The 15,206-nt window shown below is 51.5% G+C and overlaps 3 protein-coding genes across 5 annotated transcripts in view; 2 read left to right on the top strand and 1 right to left on the bottom strand.

Moving 5' to 3' along the window:
- nt5dc3 (5'-nucleotidase domain containing 3) overlaps nt 1-4,675 on the bottom strand; it is an 8,673-nt gene extending 3,998 nt beyond the window's left edge. The window contains exons 1-6 of one of the 2 annotated variants that reach the window (XM_019881845.1): nt 4,062-4,675; nt 3,316-3,500; nt 2,616-2,690; nt 2,470-2,525; nt 1,817-1,907; nt 1,615-1,725 (exon numbers count right to left, since the gene is read on the bottom strand). In XM_019881845.1, the coding sequence (XP_019737404.1) occupies nt 1,615-1,725; nt 1,817-1,907; nt 2,470-2,525; nt 2,616-2,690; nt 3,316-3,500; nt 4,062-4,305 (762 nt within the window). In that variant the 5' untranslated portion in view covers nt 4,306-4,675. Of the gene's footprint in view, nt 1-1,614; nt 1,753-1,816; nt 1,908-2,469; nt 2,526-2,615; nt 2,691-3,315; nt 3,501-4,061 lie in introns of both variants that reach the window. The other variant, XM_019881844.1, reaches the window with a different exon arrangement.
- Nucleotides 4,676-5,593: 918 nt separating this feature from the next.
- Nucleotides 5,594-13,129, top strand: hsp90b1 (heat shock protein 90, beta (grp94), member 1). Its single transcript, XM_019881813.1, has 18 exons — nt 5,594-5,746; nt 6,222-6,324; nt 7,392-7,533; nt 7,622-7,738; nt 7,815-8,146; nt 8,209-8,320; nt 8,429-8,560; nt 8,658-8,774; nt 8,933-9,070; nt 10,033-10,110; nt 10,195-10,260; nt 10,431-10,700; nt 10,808-11,053; nt 11,933-12,069; nt 12,158-12,236; nt 12,442-12,597; nt 12,663-12,785; nt 12,862-13,129. The coding sequence occupies exons 1-18, from the start codon at nt 5,698-5,700 to the stop codon at nt 12,886-12,888; spliced, it is 2,424 nt and encodes an 807-aa protein (XP_019737372.1). The 5' UTR covers nt 5,594-5,697; the 3' UTR covers nt 12,889-13,129.
- Nucleotides 13,130-13,999: 870 nt separating this feature from the next.
- prkar2b (protein kinase cAMP-dependent type II regulatory subunit beta) overlaps nt 14,000-15,206 on the top strand; it is an 11,124-nt gene continuing 9,917 nt past the window's right edge. Inside the window, exons 1-2 of one of the 2 annotated variants that reach the window (XM_019881814.1) lie at nt 14,000-14,212; nt 14,243-14,634. In XM_019881814.1, the coding sequence (XP_019737373.1) occupies nt 14,295-14,634 (340 nt within the window). In that variant the 5' untranslated portion in view covers nt 14,000-14,212; nt 14,243-14,294. Of the gene's footprint in view, nt 14,635-15,206 lie in introns of both variants that reach the window. The other variant, XM_019881815.1, reaches the window with a different exon arrangement.

Below are 15,206 nucleotides of genomic sequence, written 5' to 3'. Positions count from 1 at the left end.
GGGGGGGGGGTGCTGTACTTGTCATTACTGCTGAGAGGTCCGACGAGGCAGCTGCTTCCAGAACAATCGGCTTTCGTCCACCCTCTCGGATTATCCTCCCGGCGTCTTCCCCCTGCGCCCCCAGATGATGAAGATTGGCACGGGCGGCGTCCTTGTTTTTCTGCTCTGTCCAAGTTGGGGAAATAAGCCGTGCCTTTTCCTGATAAATAAGCCGTGCCTTTTCCTGATTGAGCCTTTGGCCGATATTACGCCGACGTTGATTCTGATGACGAACGTCATCTTTCCATCTCGGCAAGGATCCAAGCACGTTCGCTTTGTGCTCACTGTATCGCTCACAGGGGCGAAAGCCTTCACGTGCGCTACAATATGCTCTTTGGCCGGAATAATGGTTGCCGTGGGCCTTTACCGATGGTCGTGGGTGTCTGGGCAAACATACTCCAGGGCCGCACAAAGAGATGGCGGACGAGGCGCGGGCTCACTTCATCACTTTTTTTTTTAAAGACCGTTCTACCTTCTTCCATTTTTTTAAATGTAATTGGTAGCAGAACATAGGTTGGTTTCAATTTTGAACTCAGAGTTCAAATTTGCTTTTAAGGGCTGAAAAATCAGGACATGTGCAGCTTTAGTGAATGAAAAGAACGCGCCAGACTTCATTTCATATTCATTCCATTTTTGCAGGAGTTCTTAAAAAGTATCTTGAGGTAGGCAGGCTGCCCTGTGATTTGGAATGACAAAGCGTCAAAATGGCGACCTTGAAAAGTCAGCAGCATTGCTCTTGAAACGCTGTGTGTGTGTGTGTGTGTGTGTGTGTGTGTGTGTGTGTGTGTGTGTGTGTGTGTGTGTGGGTGTGTGTGTGTGTGTGTGTGTGTGTGTGTGTGTGTGTGTGAGTGAGAGCTTTTAATGACAGCAATCCATCAAAGATGATTGAGTGTCACGCAGAATGAAGGCCCGGCCATGACAGCACCTCCTCCGTCAGAGGACGAAGAGTGGCGGGCTATGAGCGCTGCTCTCTTTTTAGAGCCGGCAGCACACGCGGCCAAAGGAATGATGGCGCGTTTATACTTAGACGCGGTGGTCTCAGCAGCCAAAATTAGGAAGCCGCCGGCTGCTCGGCGTATCGCGCGCATGTTGCGAAACGACACTCGGGTGGATGAAGGGCTCTGTTCGGAATGCGCCTTCACGAGACGCAGCAGCACAAAACCCATCGGGGAACAGAGTCAGCCCACGGCAGAGGCCACATCACACTGAGTGATTTTCATTGTGGGGGTCGAGGAGTATATTCAAACCTCGTCTCAAAAATGCGCACGGAATCAGGGCCTCGCTGAAAAGGTTTGCAACTGCCTATGAATGCCACAAGAGGGCGGCAAAGCCGCTGCTTCTTGGTGCAAACAAAGTCGCTCGAGTCAAATCTATCTTCGGTCACTGTCAATTTTGACATCGGCCAAACGTGGGGTCGGCCAATTCACACGACTACACGTCAGCAAGTAGGCTGAGGCTGCACCAATTCTGGGTCGATGGGCAAAAAATACGGCGGCACCGGCGCTGCCGGCCCAAAGGTTAGCGCGGCGCCCCCGCCAGACGGCGAAATTCAACCGAGTGCGCCGGCCGTTTCACCTTGACGTCTTTGTGCAGGTGCACGGGCTCGTAGTCGATGTTGTGCTTCATGAAGAAGTCGTTGACGCACGACAGGAGGCTCATCTCCGGCAGCGAGAAGATGTCCATGAACTGTTTCATGGACTGGCCGTGAGAACTCTGCGGGAGAGACCAGAATGCAGACGCGGGCACGAGCGTCGGCGCCGGACGGGACGGCTTTTACCTTGCCGTAGAAATCGCTCATAATCTCAAGAGGGACGTGGCAGCCGTCGTACATGGCGACGACTTCCTCGTCGGGGACCGGATGAAGACCCCTGGAGACGGACAAAAACGGGGCGCCTCCTTACTTAGCAGCCGAGACGCAGCCAAGCCCTTTCTTGAGCCGTTGCGACGCACTCAGTACAAACTCAAAACAATGCCTCCATTTCAAATGTGAGTCTGTGCATATTCAAAGAAAATGAAGTGATGTCCATTGCATTAAAATAACTTTGTATGACAGTTTCATGGTCAAAAAAAAGACTTGGTACGTTCAAAGAATACACGAAATGCAAAAAAAGTAGCCATCTGCCCTGCTGTAATGACAAACCCGGTGGAAATTAGGAATCATTATCTCGCTCTTATGAAATGTTACATTCACTACATCATAAAATGCCATTTGTCTGGAGATATATATATATACACATATTCAACTGACTGTCGCGATGCATTATGTACTCTCCTCGATTTGATGTCAAAAATAGGTTTCATTCTTTCATATGAATGAAAAAAAATGGACTTTTAAAAGCTCGAAAATGATGCACAACATGTCTTTGAGTACATTTGCCAGAAGTCGTCGAATGCTTTGATCGATGTCCCGACCTTGCGTGCGGCTCATACCTGTAGACGGTGCCCAGCTGGATGTAGTGGAAGGCATCGATCTTCATCAGCAGCGCCTAGCACGACAACGGCGAGGTTCACTGGCGGAAAACATGCCGCCGGGATGCATTCGGATCAGATGAAATCAAGTCTTCCACACCGCTTACTTTCTGGACATCGTAGTGAAGGCCCCTCACGGCAAAATCGGGAATGTACTCATAAGCCCGCAGACCCTCCGGATACTGAAAGAAAGATCACATTTCTCAACTCAACTGCACTTCTGGAGCACTTGAAAACAACCAGCGCTGTATACAAAGTGCCGGACGTGGAACAAAAAGAATGCATACAAAATGAAGAACAAAGATGGCAGGAAAAAAAAAAAAAACAAGTCTTGTGCTGAGTCAAAAATCCAAAGAATGGAAATGAGTTTGAAGACGAGTTGGTTTGTTTTTTTTTAAAGATGGGCAGCGATGGGGCTTGCCCAACGTTCATTCCGAAGACAGGGAGCGGCGACGCTAAAGACTCCACCCCCTCGGAGCCTCCGCATCCATCGTTCTCCCTACCTCGAATAGCGTCTGGTCCCGTGCAGACCTGAGGCGGAGGAGCTCCGACAGGGGGAAGGTGAGGCCGGGCCGTTTCAAGATCGGAAAACCAATCGGAGAATCTTCAAAAGAACTCGGATATGAGCCGGTGAAGGAATGCCAGAGTAGGAGTGACATGCAGTGCTTTTTTTTTTTTTTTTTAGATGGCTTCTCTGTAGTGCAGATTTTCACCTCTTGCGGGTGGGTGTAGGGCAAAACAACTGTAGCGGGTTGCCGAGAGGACACACGCACATACACACACACGCACACACACGCCCGGGCCCACCCTGTGCTTGCTGATGAGGATGTCTCGTGCTATGTCGAAGATGAGGGTGTGGAGGTGACTGGAGTAGAAGGCCAGCGTGTAGTCATAGTCAAAGCCGTAGACCTCGGTGTCCCGCAGGCTCATCTCGTTGTTGGCAAAGATGCTGTCGGGGTCCACGGAGACGCTGGAGACGGACGGCATGGCATCTGACCGCACAGATACGACAATGACGTTGTATTAAAAAAAAAAAAAAACCCTCTCAACATTGGTCACCATCATTATTGGCCCAAGATGCCGCGAGATGGCAAAGCACCACTTTAGTCTTCATAAATCCCCTTAACTGAGTTGACATAGTTCCTTGACACTTAGAATAAGATCCCGCAAAAGGGCACGAAAGCAGGGAGCAGCACGCTTTTGGTAACTGACAGCTACTTCTTTCGTCCTGAGAATGCAAAGGACTACCAGTTTCATACACACTCCTGAAATAACAAATTTATTGGGAGGTCAATCACCACGAATGCTATGGTTTGGTCGTGCAAATTTACAAACCAGTTATAAGCATCATTAAAAAGAGAATATAGCAACAAACACAAGAAAGATACAGCTCAGATGGAAGTGACACCAAGTGTGTGGTTTTTTTTTTTTTTTTTCTCACGGTTGAGCTATATTTCCAAGAGGCCCACGGGCTACTGAAGTGGTCCTTGGGTCACAAGAGTCCCTCAAGTTCGAAGCAAAGCAATACTTCAACTTTGATTCAACGCTCCTACCTTGCGTGTGTCTTTTAGTGTGGTTGTAAACAGACCACAAGCTGTCCGCCGAGCTGCCGCACGCAGACGAAGCGCGGTCGGTCCGAGCTGACGCGCGCGAACGGGAAAGCAAGTCACTCCGCCCGCGGCCGCGGCGGCGGGACACCGCGCTGAAATGGTGGGAAGCCTTCAAGACGTGACGTCGCAGCAGGCTGGCGATCCCCGGAGACAGGAGACACGACAGGGGCGCCGACAAGTGCCCCATAGTCGGTGCTTTCAAGCAGGAGGCGCAGGTAGCTCAACCCCACCGAGCGCCAACTGGGACGACAGTCAAGACCCGAAAGGGCGCGGACGTCACTTCCGTGCTTGGCGAGCTCACAGCCAATCGGCGACTCGCTTCCGGCCACGAGCATAAATAAAGGTGTGCAGAATAAGAAAAACATTTGATAGCGCAGTTCTGTCTTACGTATATCGACGAATACGATATATCGATGAAATGCCGAAACTCGCCACCTAAACGTCACTTCCGTGTTTGACAGCCTACAGCCAATCAGCGACTTACTTCCGAGTCCGAGCATAGCGGTGACAAATTAGAATAGCACCCGAGTGATCTTGAGGAAAGCTTGTTTGCAGCGCGTGCCCTGGTAAACGGTTGCAATTTAGTCGTTAACGACTAGCCGCCAACAATCAATCGTGTCATCTTTTAATCAGTCCCATTTGCAAGTAGCAGTAATACTAAACGCCGTATGTAGGGCCATCACTTAAAAATGATTATGTCTACATTATAAGGCGCATTTCTAATTCCTTTTTGGTCCGTTTGTTAGTTGTATACTGTGTTATTTTATATTATTCTGCATTTGTTATACTATTGAATAAAACTGAAAGGAATGCAAAAAAATGTAGATAAAATGTTGAATTATCTCTGTCGTCAGTGCCGGTGCTCTAAAACAAGGAAGTTAAAAGCAATGAAACAAATGGTTGCCGGTCCGCCTGGTACGTGACACAAAAAAAGGTTGGGGGGCCACTGAGCTAGACGACGTGCAGGCTGCAGGGAAGGATTTATAAAACGCCGGGTCCCATAGTTGAAGTCAAATTGCACTGAGGCATACATGAAGTCAACCCACGTCCTGTTGCCACTTTTACACACGATGTAACCCAATGCCGAGAATGTATGTATGGGTCAATCAGTAATTCCCCCATGAAATATGGTACCTTGAACTACGTACGAGCGGTAGTAGTATTAAAGGGCTTTAAGTATTAAATCGCTTTCAAATGGTTAACTTCACATTAATTTCTATCATTATTGTACCCACGTAAGATGAAAACACTTGCTGCGTGATGAAAAAAAAAAATCAAATTGAACACGTAAATCGGTGGGGGGATGATTTTCTTTCGGCGGCCAATGGTGACGAGCCACGATTCGACGGTATCGACTTATGTTGATAACGCCGATTCGTCCCCGTCGCAGCGTTGTCTCCGCTGTGATTGGTCGACGGTCGTGCGTGGTGCGCCGCCATTGGTCCGGCGCGAGCCATTTAAGTGTACCGTGTTCGCGAGGGCGGCCCATTGTCAGTTTCTCGTGGAGCGGCGGTACGGCGTGCGTTCTCGTCACCTTTTGGCCGAGGTGCATCCTTCACAATCAAGCTCTAATCCCAAAATGAAGCGAGCGTGCCTTTTAGGACTTCTACTCGGGCTGCTAGCCTTCGGTGAGTAAACTACACAGCCATACTGTTTGTCGCCGACCGGGAACTTGCTAGCCTTAGCCGCTAAGCTAGATTTGCTTGCCGTTGTTACTTGGATCACTGCTCGACATTCATTCACGCCTTGTTTGAATTCTCGTCCAAATGCCCCGTATTAGCATCGGTCAGTCATTGTACATAGCGGCGTCACATCCAAGTTGCCTTTGAATGTATTCACCTGGCTTTCCCGAAGTTTCTAACGTGTTACTGCCGTTATCTGCAGCCGACGTTTTTATTTTTTTTGGTTTGTTTTTGCTTGAAATGGCAGATCCTTTCTTACTCCTGTGTTACTCTTGAGTGAGGGTCGTCGTTTTTTTCCACCTACGTGCTCAAATCTTGTTGCTGCAATTCTAATCCTGTGCATGCTCACCGTGAAACTAACGTTGTCTGTATCCACTCGGCGGGACTCGAACATGTGACGTCTCTTCATCCTCAATTTTAGGCGCCGTGAGGGCTGAGGATGAACTGGACGTGGACGGCACCGTGGAAGAGGACCTGGGCAAAAGCAGGGATGGCTCAAAAACCGATGACGAGGTGGTTCAGAGGTTAGGAAACATCTTGTTTGGAACTGAACCTCAGTGCGAGTATGGACAGCACCCCTCCAACCTTAGCAACGTGTCTAACTCGATAGTCATACCGGGGTAGACGCTTTGGCCAACTTTAACTTTCTGCAAATTTCCTGGTTATGACAAATGATGTCTTTGTTCATCTGTGCCAGCTATGGCTTGCGAAAGGCAACCCGACTGAGGGCAGAGCGAAGGCCTGCTACAAGAGGGCAGCGGTGACAAGCAGTGTAGCATTTTTTTTTTCATGTAAAATATGTGCTTTGGCCCCAAAATTGCAAAAGACTGGTTTACACGTTAATTATACTCCCGGCTATAATTCCGGAGTACATCCTTTTACAACATAATCCAAATAAATGAATGAATTGGAAAATCTGCTCAGGTGTGTGAGTGTGAGGATGCTCTCGGGGAACTTTAATTGGGGCATGTCATTAAGATGGGGAAACTGTGTGCTTGTGAGGCCCTCGGAGACAATTTAGTGATTAAATCTTTTTAACTTGTGTGTATCACTGCTTCGCTAACACTACTTTAATATGAGCCAGTGTATTATGGTTTGGACTCGCTCAAGTAAATGCTGTCATTGGTTAAAATATGAATATAAACAAGCGGCCTTTTCGCACCACTGCCAAGAATGAGCAGGACATTTCTCGGTGTCATCTTTTGAAGTTTGCCTCCCTGCCTTTCGTGTTGTCGACCCCGCAAGGAGATTCGCCTGCCCCCGGAATCCACCATAACGCTGCTGACAAGTTGACAGCTTTTAGCTTGGGTGGCATCACACAAAACCAATTGCGATGAAGATGGGGGCGTTTTTAAACCTAAATCAATAAAAGCGGAAGACTATCATCTAGGTTCACCTTCAACATAATGTCCCAAGCTCACGGGAATTGGGTTGGTAGGATACAACAGAGGGCCGCAGCAAAATTTGAAGGAGGTTCCCATGACCACACTTTTCGATGACTGCGCCGGAGGGACTGTGAGGGCGCAGCCCTTTTGCCGATGCCCGCCGGTGTGCGACAACTCACCTGGGACGGTTTTGTTTTCTCGCGCAGGGAGGAGGAAGCCATCCAGCTGGACGGCTTGAACGCGGCCCAGGTCAAGGAACTCCGAGAAAAGTCTGAGAAGCACGCCTTTCAGGCAGAGGTCAACCGCATGATGAAGCTCATCATCAACTCCCTGTACAAGAACAAGGAGGTGAGCGGGGGCCGCCTTGAGGAGGGCGCGCGCCGTCCGGGCTTGAGCTTTGTGGCTCACGACGGGCTGGGGGGAATTTTGCCCTCAGATCTTCCTCAGGGAGCTGATCTCCAACGCCTCCGACGCCCTGGATAAGATCCGCTTGTTGTCGCTCACCGACGACGACGCGCTGGCCTCCAACGAAGAGCTGACCATCAAAATCAAAGTGCGTGCGCGTGGGTGCCGCGGCCGCGATCCGCCAGCGGGCGCAAACCTCCTAAACGCGTCCCCTCCTCCCGCAGTCGGACAAAGACAAGAACGTGCTCCACATCACCGACACGGGGATCGGCATGACCAAAGAAGAGCTGGTGAAGAACCTGGGCACCATCGCCAAGTCGGGCACCAGCGAGTTCCTCAACAAAATGACGGAGATGCAGTCCGAGGACCAGTCCACCTCGGAGCTGATCGGCCAGTTCGGCGTGGGCTTCTACTCGGCCTTCCTGGTGGCCGACAAGGTGATCGTCACCTCCAAGCACAACAACGGCACGCAGCACATCTGGGAGTCGGACTCCAACCAGTTCTCGGTCATCGAGGACCCCCGCGGGGACACGCTGGGCCGCGGGACCACCATCACGTAGGTTCAAATGTGTCCGGCGGCGCCCGCGCCCCTTAGCTCACCTCGAGTCCCTTTGGCAGCTTGGTGATGAAGGAGGAGGCCTCGGACTACCTGGAGCTGGAGACCATCAAGAATCTCGTCAGGAAATACTCGCAGTTCATCAACTTCCCCATTTACGTTTGGGCCAGCAAGGTACCCGCTCGCATTTTGGAGCCTCTTTGCGGGGGGGCTTCACGGCAAGCAGCCAGACCCAGCTGAGACTGTTGTGTTTTGCCCGCCGCGTGTCTTTGTACCCGTCAGACCGAGACGGTGGAGGAGCCCATCGACGAGGATGCCGACGCGACGGAGGAACCCGAGAAAGAAGCCTCTGAAGATGAGGCTGAGGTGGAAGAGGAGGAAGAAGAGGACAAAGACAAGCCCAAGACCAAAAAGGTGCCACGTTGGACACGACCGGCAGAGGCCGATCTTTCTTTTTTTTTTTTTTGCCGGGGAGAAATAACTCGTCCTTGGCTTGTTTTCTGATCACCAGGTCGAGAAGACGGTGTGGGACTGGGAGCTGATGAACGACATCAAGCCCATCTGGCAGAGACCAGCCAAGGAGGTGGAGGACGACGAGTACAACGCTTTTTACAAGACCTTCTCCAAGGTGAGACGGACGCCGGCAAAAATAGCCGCGCGGCGTAACCCGTTGAGCCCGCGCCACGGCTGGAAATCCATCTCGCGTTCTCCCGTGCGTTTCCAATCCCGACTGGATTGTCTGCACGAGAATGCGCCAGCGTACCTAACAAGCGCGGCTCCCAACAGGACAGCGAGAACCCCCTGGCGCACATCCACTTCACGGCCGAGGGCGAGGTCACCTTCAAGTCCATCCTCTTCGTGCCCACCGCCGCCCCCCGCGGCCTCTTTGACGAGTACGGCTCCAAGAAGAATGACTACATCAAGGTGAGAGAGAGCAGACCAAAAGGTTTCGGGCCTCAAATACGCTGAACAAAAAGTCATTCGTGAAGCGGGACAAAACGGAAAAGCTGCGACCGCCTCCGTCTTCGTCCAGCGCGTTGCACGATGGTCGCAGCGCAACGAAAAGAGGGCAAGTCATGGCACAAGCTGAAGCTTATTTAAGCCTGGCCAATTTTCTTGTTGGTGTTTTTCCCCTTTTACAAAGATAATGCAGTGCTGTTAAAAGGTAGTTGCCCCCCTCCTGGTTCTGTTTTTTTTTTTTTTTTTTTTTTTTTTTTCCCCCCCCCAAATACTATCCATGTGACCTTGTGTGCAAAGGTGAAAAATCAACAAATCATTCTTTCCAAACGTCAAAAGCTCAAGGTGACCTTGCCGCTCCACTATTTCACTCCAACAGAAACGCGGCTCCTTTTCTTTCCTTGTCAACAGCTTTTCGTGTGGTAAACTCAACCATAGCGCCCAAAAAAGCCCCCCTTAAATCACATGGAGACTCCCGGATTCAAAAGAGCTTTTGTCTGACGTGAGGATGAGATTGTTTTTGCTTGAAGCGCTATTTGCAGCATTTTCACACCGTTTGATTTTCGAGCGCGTCATCCGTCTCGTTGGCAATGCGGGTCGCCCTCCTGTGCAAAACCGCTATTGCGTTTGTCGCAGTGCTGCGGGTCAATAGCGCCACTCAACAGGGCACAAAGGACAAGCGTTACCTTTGATGTAGTCACTATGCTCAATTATTGTCTTAGCTCCAAAGAATTTAGTTTGACAAACTCCTTCCTTATCAATATGATTTTTTTTTTTTTTTGGTACAATGTTCCCTTTCTTTTTTGGGTTGGATTCCCCAAAACATGGATGAGCTTTTTGTGCTATTTACAGCCCATTGGTTTCATCAAACCATGATTGTAGATTCGCAAAGTCTCTTCCGACCGCTGATGCGCGTTGTGTCGTCGCAGCTTTTCGTCCGGCGGGTTTTCATCACGGACGACTTCAACGACATGATGCCCAAATATCTCAACTTTGTCAAGGGAGTGGTGAGTGCTCATTTCGCCTTTTATGCCGGAAGGCTTGAAAAAAAATTCTTTTTTTTAATTCCCCTTGTTTTTCTTTTTAATCAGGTTGACTCTGATGACCTTCCCCTGAACGTGTCCCGAGAGACTCTGCAGCAGCACAAACTGCTCAAGGTGAATCCATTGCAAATCCTGACATTTCTCCTTCCGCGGCCCCGTTGCTTTACACCAATATATTTTTTTTGACAATGTTAAAAAAAAGAAGCGGTGAATATTGGAGAGAAATTGTAAGTAAAATTTCGAAAGACACGGAGCTCATTTGGGGTTTTCTCCCTTGCGCTCAGGTGATCCGCAAAAAGCTGGTGCGCAAAACGCTGGACATGATCAAGAAGATCGCCGAGGAGCACTACGACGACAAGTTCTGGAAGGAGTTTGGCACCAACATCAAGCTGGGCGTCATCGAGGACCACTCCAACCGCACCCGCCTGGCCAAGCTGCTGCGCTTCCAAACGTCCAACAGCGACACGGCGCTGGCCAGCCTGGAGCAGTACGTCGAGCGCATGAAGGAGAAGCAGGACAAGATCTACTTTATGGCCGGCACCAACAGGAAGGAGGTACGCCCGCGCGCAAACGGAGCCCTCCCCATTTTATTGTGTCCGCCGTCCCTCTCCGGCGCAATACGCGGCTGGGGTGTGCCGTCCTCACGACCCTTGCGTTCCAGGCGGAGGCGTCGCCCTTCGTGGAGAGGCTGCTGAAAAAGGGCTACGAGGTGATCTACCTGACGGAGCCCGTGGACGAGTACTGCATCCAGGCGCTGCCCGAGTTTGACGGCAAGCGCTTCCAGAACGTGGCCAAGGAGGGCGTCAAGTTTGACGAGAGCGACAAGGCCAAAGAGAAGCGCGAGGCGCAGGAGAAGGAGTACGAGCCGCTCACCGCCTGGCTCAAGGACAAGGCGCTCAAGGACAAGGTCAGGTTTTTGACGTCTCGGACCTCCCTTTGATCAAACGGGACTGTACCCTGGACTAGAGATGGCACCAAAGGCTGCCCTGCGATGGGCACGGCGCGTTCGGACCCATGGAAAATAGCGCTTGACGGCTTCAAATGAACGTGACCGGGAGAAGAGCTGATGGCGCCAATCTGCAATCGTGAGGCGCGGCCGCCGCGCAAAATTGCGTCACCCCCGTGGTTCGGTTATTTGTGAACGTTCGCATCATTCTCGTTGCCGAACCGATCAACTACGTGAAATCGGTGGTGTCCAAACTACAGAAGAATGGAAGGACAAGAGACTCACTTAAAGATGGCGTCAAAAGTCGGTCAAGTCATCGATCTTGTTTGGAGTGTCACGTTCATTTCGTCAGCTTTCTGTTAAAGGTGCCGACTCAAAATAGTTTTGTTTTTTTTTTTTTTTTTGCGGGGGTGGCCCCCAGGCCCCTCTCAGTCGATCCGGCCAAATCCCATCTTCACATTCAGAACCAAAAAAAGACCAAACTGTAGTAAGAGGATCATTTTGGTGACGTCTTCATCAATCAGTACAAAGTGGAGGAAATGATTTTTGCCTCCAAAATACAGGCGCTCGTCAACAAACAGAATTCGATTTTAAAGAGAAATCCTTCGATTCTTTTCATCATTTATTTTGTATCTTCAAATAGAAAAGATCAACAGTATCAAAGCATTTTGGGATAGTCGTAATGGCATCTATGTATATAGACTGGATAGTTTTTTTTTTCTCCAAAAGACTGACACCCCCCTTTCACCTTAACGCATTTAACACGGCGCATGAAAAGAAAGACGGAGGAGGGCGAATGCTGGCGTCGGGTCAATTTCACGTGTTTGAATTGGTGCGCAGATCGAGAAGGCGGTCCTGTCTCAGCGGCTGACCAACTCCCCCTGCGCGCTGGTGGCCAGCCAGTACGGCTGGTCGGGCAACATGGAGCGGATCATGAAGGCGCAGGCTTACCAGACGGGCAAAGACATTTCCACCAAGTGAGTTAGTTGGCCACCCCGAAAGGTCAAATGGAAGCCGGCCGGCCAGTTAGCCTCTGCTAACGTTCCCCCCCGCCCGACCTTGCAGTTACTACGCCAGTCAGAAGAAGACGTTAGAAATCAACCCCAAGCATCCCCTCATCAAGCAGATGCTCAAGCGGGTCAACGTAAGTGCACCGATGAAGAAATCCACCTGAGAATGCCATTTACACAAAGTGTCCTCAGTATAGATACACAACTACATTTTGGTTTGGTTTTTTTTTTTTTCAATAAGGTTCCTGCCTCAGATTGCAAAATGAACCTGAGAAAGCGCACGAGTGTCGTGTTGTAATGTTGCAAGTGAAATTGTTGTGTGCGTTTCTGCGGCTTTAGGACGACGCCGAGGACCAGACGGCGTCGGACCTGGCCGCCGTCCTCTTCGAGACGGCCACCCTGCGCTCGGGCTACCAGCTGGCCGACACCAAGGCGTACGGCGACAGGATAGAACGCATGCTGAGGCTCAGCATGAACATCCCGCTGGAGGAGCAGGTAGCCGCGCATCGACTCCAACTTTGAGCGCGACGCGCGCCGACACGTGCTTGTGCTCACTCGAGGTGGAGGAGGAGCCCGAGGAGGAGCCGGCCGAAGAGGAGGAGCCGGCCGAGGACGATAACGAGGACGCCGGCGACGAGGATGACGACGACGAGGTCCTGGACGATGGCGAAGACGACAAAGTGGTAAGAGAGAGTGCAGTGCGCGCTGCATTTCAGCAACAAGTCTTGCGTTTGACGCTCCTTGGTCATTTCCTGGTAGGTCATGACAGACAAAATAGAACTGTGAGGCCACCTGGAGAGCACTCGGAACAAGAAAGCCGGGCAACTGAGAGCAGCGCCCCCTCCCCTCCTCCCGTGGCTCGTTGTCCTGGGTCGGTCGGGGTTGTTTTTGTTTGAAGGAGCGCTTGGGGTTTTTTTTTTTCTGTTTTTTTACATTCCTCACACCTGTAAATTTGTTAATATTTAACTGACGCGTTGATGGAAAGATCCTGTCTCTTGATGGAATAAATGTTTCCTGGGAAAAGGAAGGTTGATGCTTGTCTTTTACTTTGAAACGTGCACACACAGATTCTATTGTTGGTCAGGCCACACGTGTTAGGTTCACAAATGATGATCCACTCCGAGTTGTTGAAAATGGCTTCCTCTCTTTGATGAGCAAATGTTGGTTGAACAAACGTGCCATCTCCTGAAAAGTGATTTTGGAGGTCCGACGATTCCGCCCAAAGTGTCCATGCACACAGCGAGTGGAAGTGCAGGAAGGTAGAAGGTACTGTACTCTGGAAACACAAAACCGTCGGGCTTCCTTTGGACAATTGTGTATGCGCATGTGCTGATTTGTGTTCTTTGCATATGGATCACACCCAGGTTTTGGTTGTTCAAATTTACTCCCACCCAGAGACAACCCGCGGAAATACAAAACGCAGTCTGTGAGTGAGCATTCAATTTATTGAGGCATATAAAAGAAAAATCCCAACCTACCTGCGCGTATGTGAGAAAGTATTTACCCCCTGAACCGAGTAACGGCTTTTGCAACGACCTGAAATCAAGCGTTTGTGGAGGAATCGTGGCCCGCTCGTCAACTCCGCCATATTGGAGCCCGCTTCACGGTTGGCATCCTCTTCTTTGGATCGATCAAACGCGGTGCCGTTTTTACCCCCAGGCATACGTAACGGGCCGCGCAGCTTGCAAAACGTTCCATTTTGGACTCCTCAGTCCAAAAGTCTCGAGCATCATCAAGATATCTTTTGGTAAATGTGAGGCGAGCCTTTGTGTTCTTGATGGAAAGCAGCGTACGACGTGCACATTCGTTCGTTTCGGCGACGCACCGTTTGGTCCCAAATGTTGACTTTGTCTCTTTCCGTGTCCGGTATTTGGTTTGCGCCAGAAGGAAGAGGAGCTCCGCGGCTCGTCCGCGGTCATTGGATGGGGCGTTGCCATGGAAACGCGGGTCACATGCGTGGGTTTCCTGTACGGCCGTCGTCGTCAGAGGAAGGAGAAGGCGAGGGATGGTGATGATGCCGCTCGGGCCCAGGAGGCGTTTTCTCGAGCAAAAAGCGCATCTCTGACAGCCCTCTCAAGTCTTGCTGCTGCTGCTGCTGCGGTCGTCGTCGTCGTCGTCGTCGTCGTCGTCGCCGCCATCGCCGCCGCCGCCGCCGCCGTTGTCCCTCGAGCCCTTCTCGACGCCCAACAGGAATGAGTATAGAAATCCCCGCGGGCCTGACGGAGCTGTTGCAGAGCTTCACCGTGGAAGTGCTGAGGAACCAGCCGGGGGACCTTCTCGACTTCGCCCTGCAGTACTTCACCCGCCTCAAGGACCGCGAGAGCCGCCGCCGCAGCAGCAGCAGCAGCAGCAACCGCCGCCGGGCGCTCTTGGGCCGGGATGGGGACGACGATGGAGGGGGGGAGCCGCCGTCGCCGCCGAGGGCCGCCGGCTGCGGCAAGGCCGTCAACTTCCTCGACGAGGCCATGCAGATCGACTCGGAGAACGGAGAAGAACAAGAAGACGACGACGAAGACGAGGAAGAGTTTCAAGGTACGTGCTCGTCTCTCCTCCGCTGCGGATGTGACCGTAATGCGCGCGGCGAACGCTCCGACGGCACGAGGCGCCATCAAGTGCCGCTCGGATCAGTGGATCGATCGTCCGAATGGAGCGTGCAAACAAACGTCTTCCGAGGCGCATTTGTTGTCGCTCTCTCGCGGGCGGGCCTCACGCGGGCCCGGCCGGCCGGCTGGCGGGTGCGTGACGTAGCGCGAGGTTGCGCGGCGGTACGGCGCGCCCGTGCGTGAGTCGCAAAAAAAAAAAAAGGCTGGGAGATGCGCTAAAGGGGCGAGCAAGCTTCAGGTGTGCGTCGTTTTGACAGCTCCGCGTGAACGGCATCAGCCGGAGCGCGCAGAGGAGCGACGTTAGCTCAGCAGACGATGCGGCCGAAGAAAGAAAACTGCAAACATTTGACGCAATCAATGTTACGGACACTATTTTCGATCTGCTCCAGTGACGGATTTTGGTGGAACCCCCTCCCCGTAATTTCACCCTGATGGGGGGGGGATTCATTTTCATCCCAGCCGTGTCTTTTTTTCTTCTTCTGTCGCCTCTGTTACGATCCG

The sequence above is a fragment of the Hippocampus comes genome, unplaced genomic scaffold, assembly GCF_001891065.2.
Source record: "Hippocampus comes isolate QL1 unplaced genomic scaffold, H_comes_QL1_v1.1 scaffold299, whole genome shotgun sequence".
NCBI classification, from domain to species: domain Eukaryota; kingdom Metazoa; phylum Chordata; class Actinopteri; order Syngnathiformes; family Syngnathidae; genus Hippocampus; species Hippocampus comes.
The sequence above is the reverse complement of the archived record's forward strand: the minus strand, read 5'-3'. Positions and strand labels throughout refer to the sequence as shown.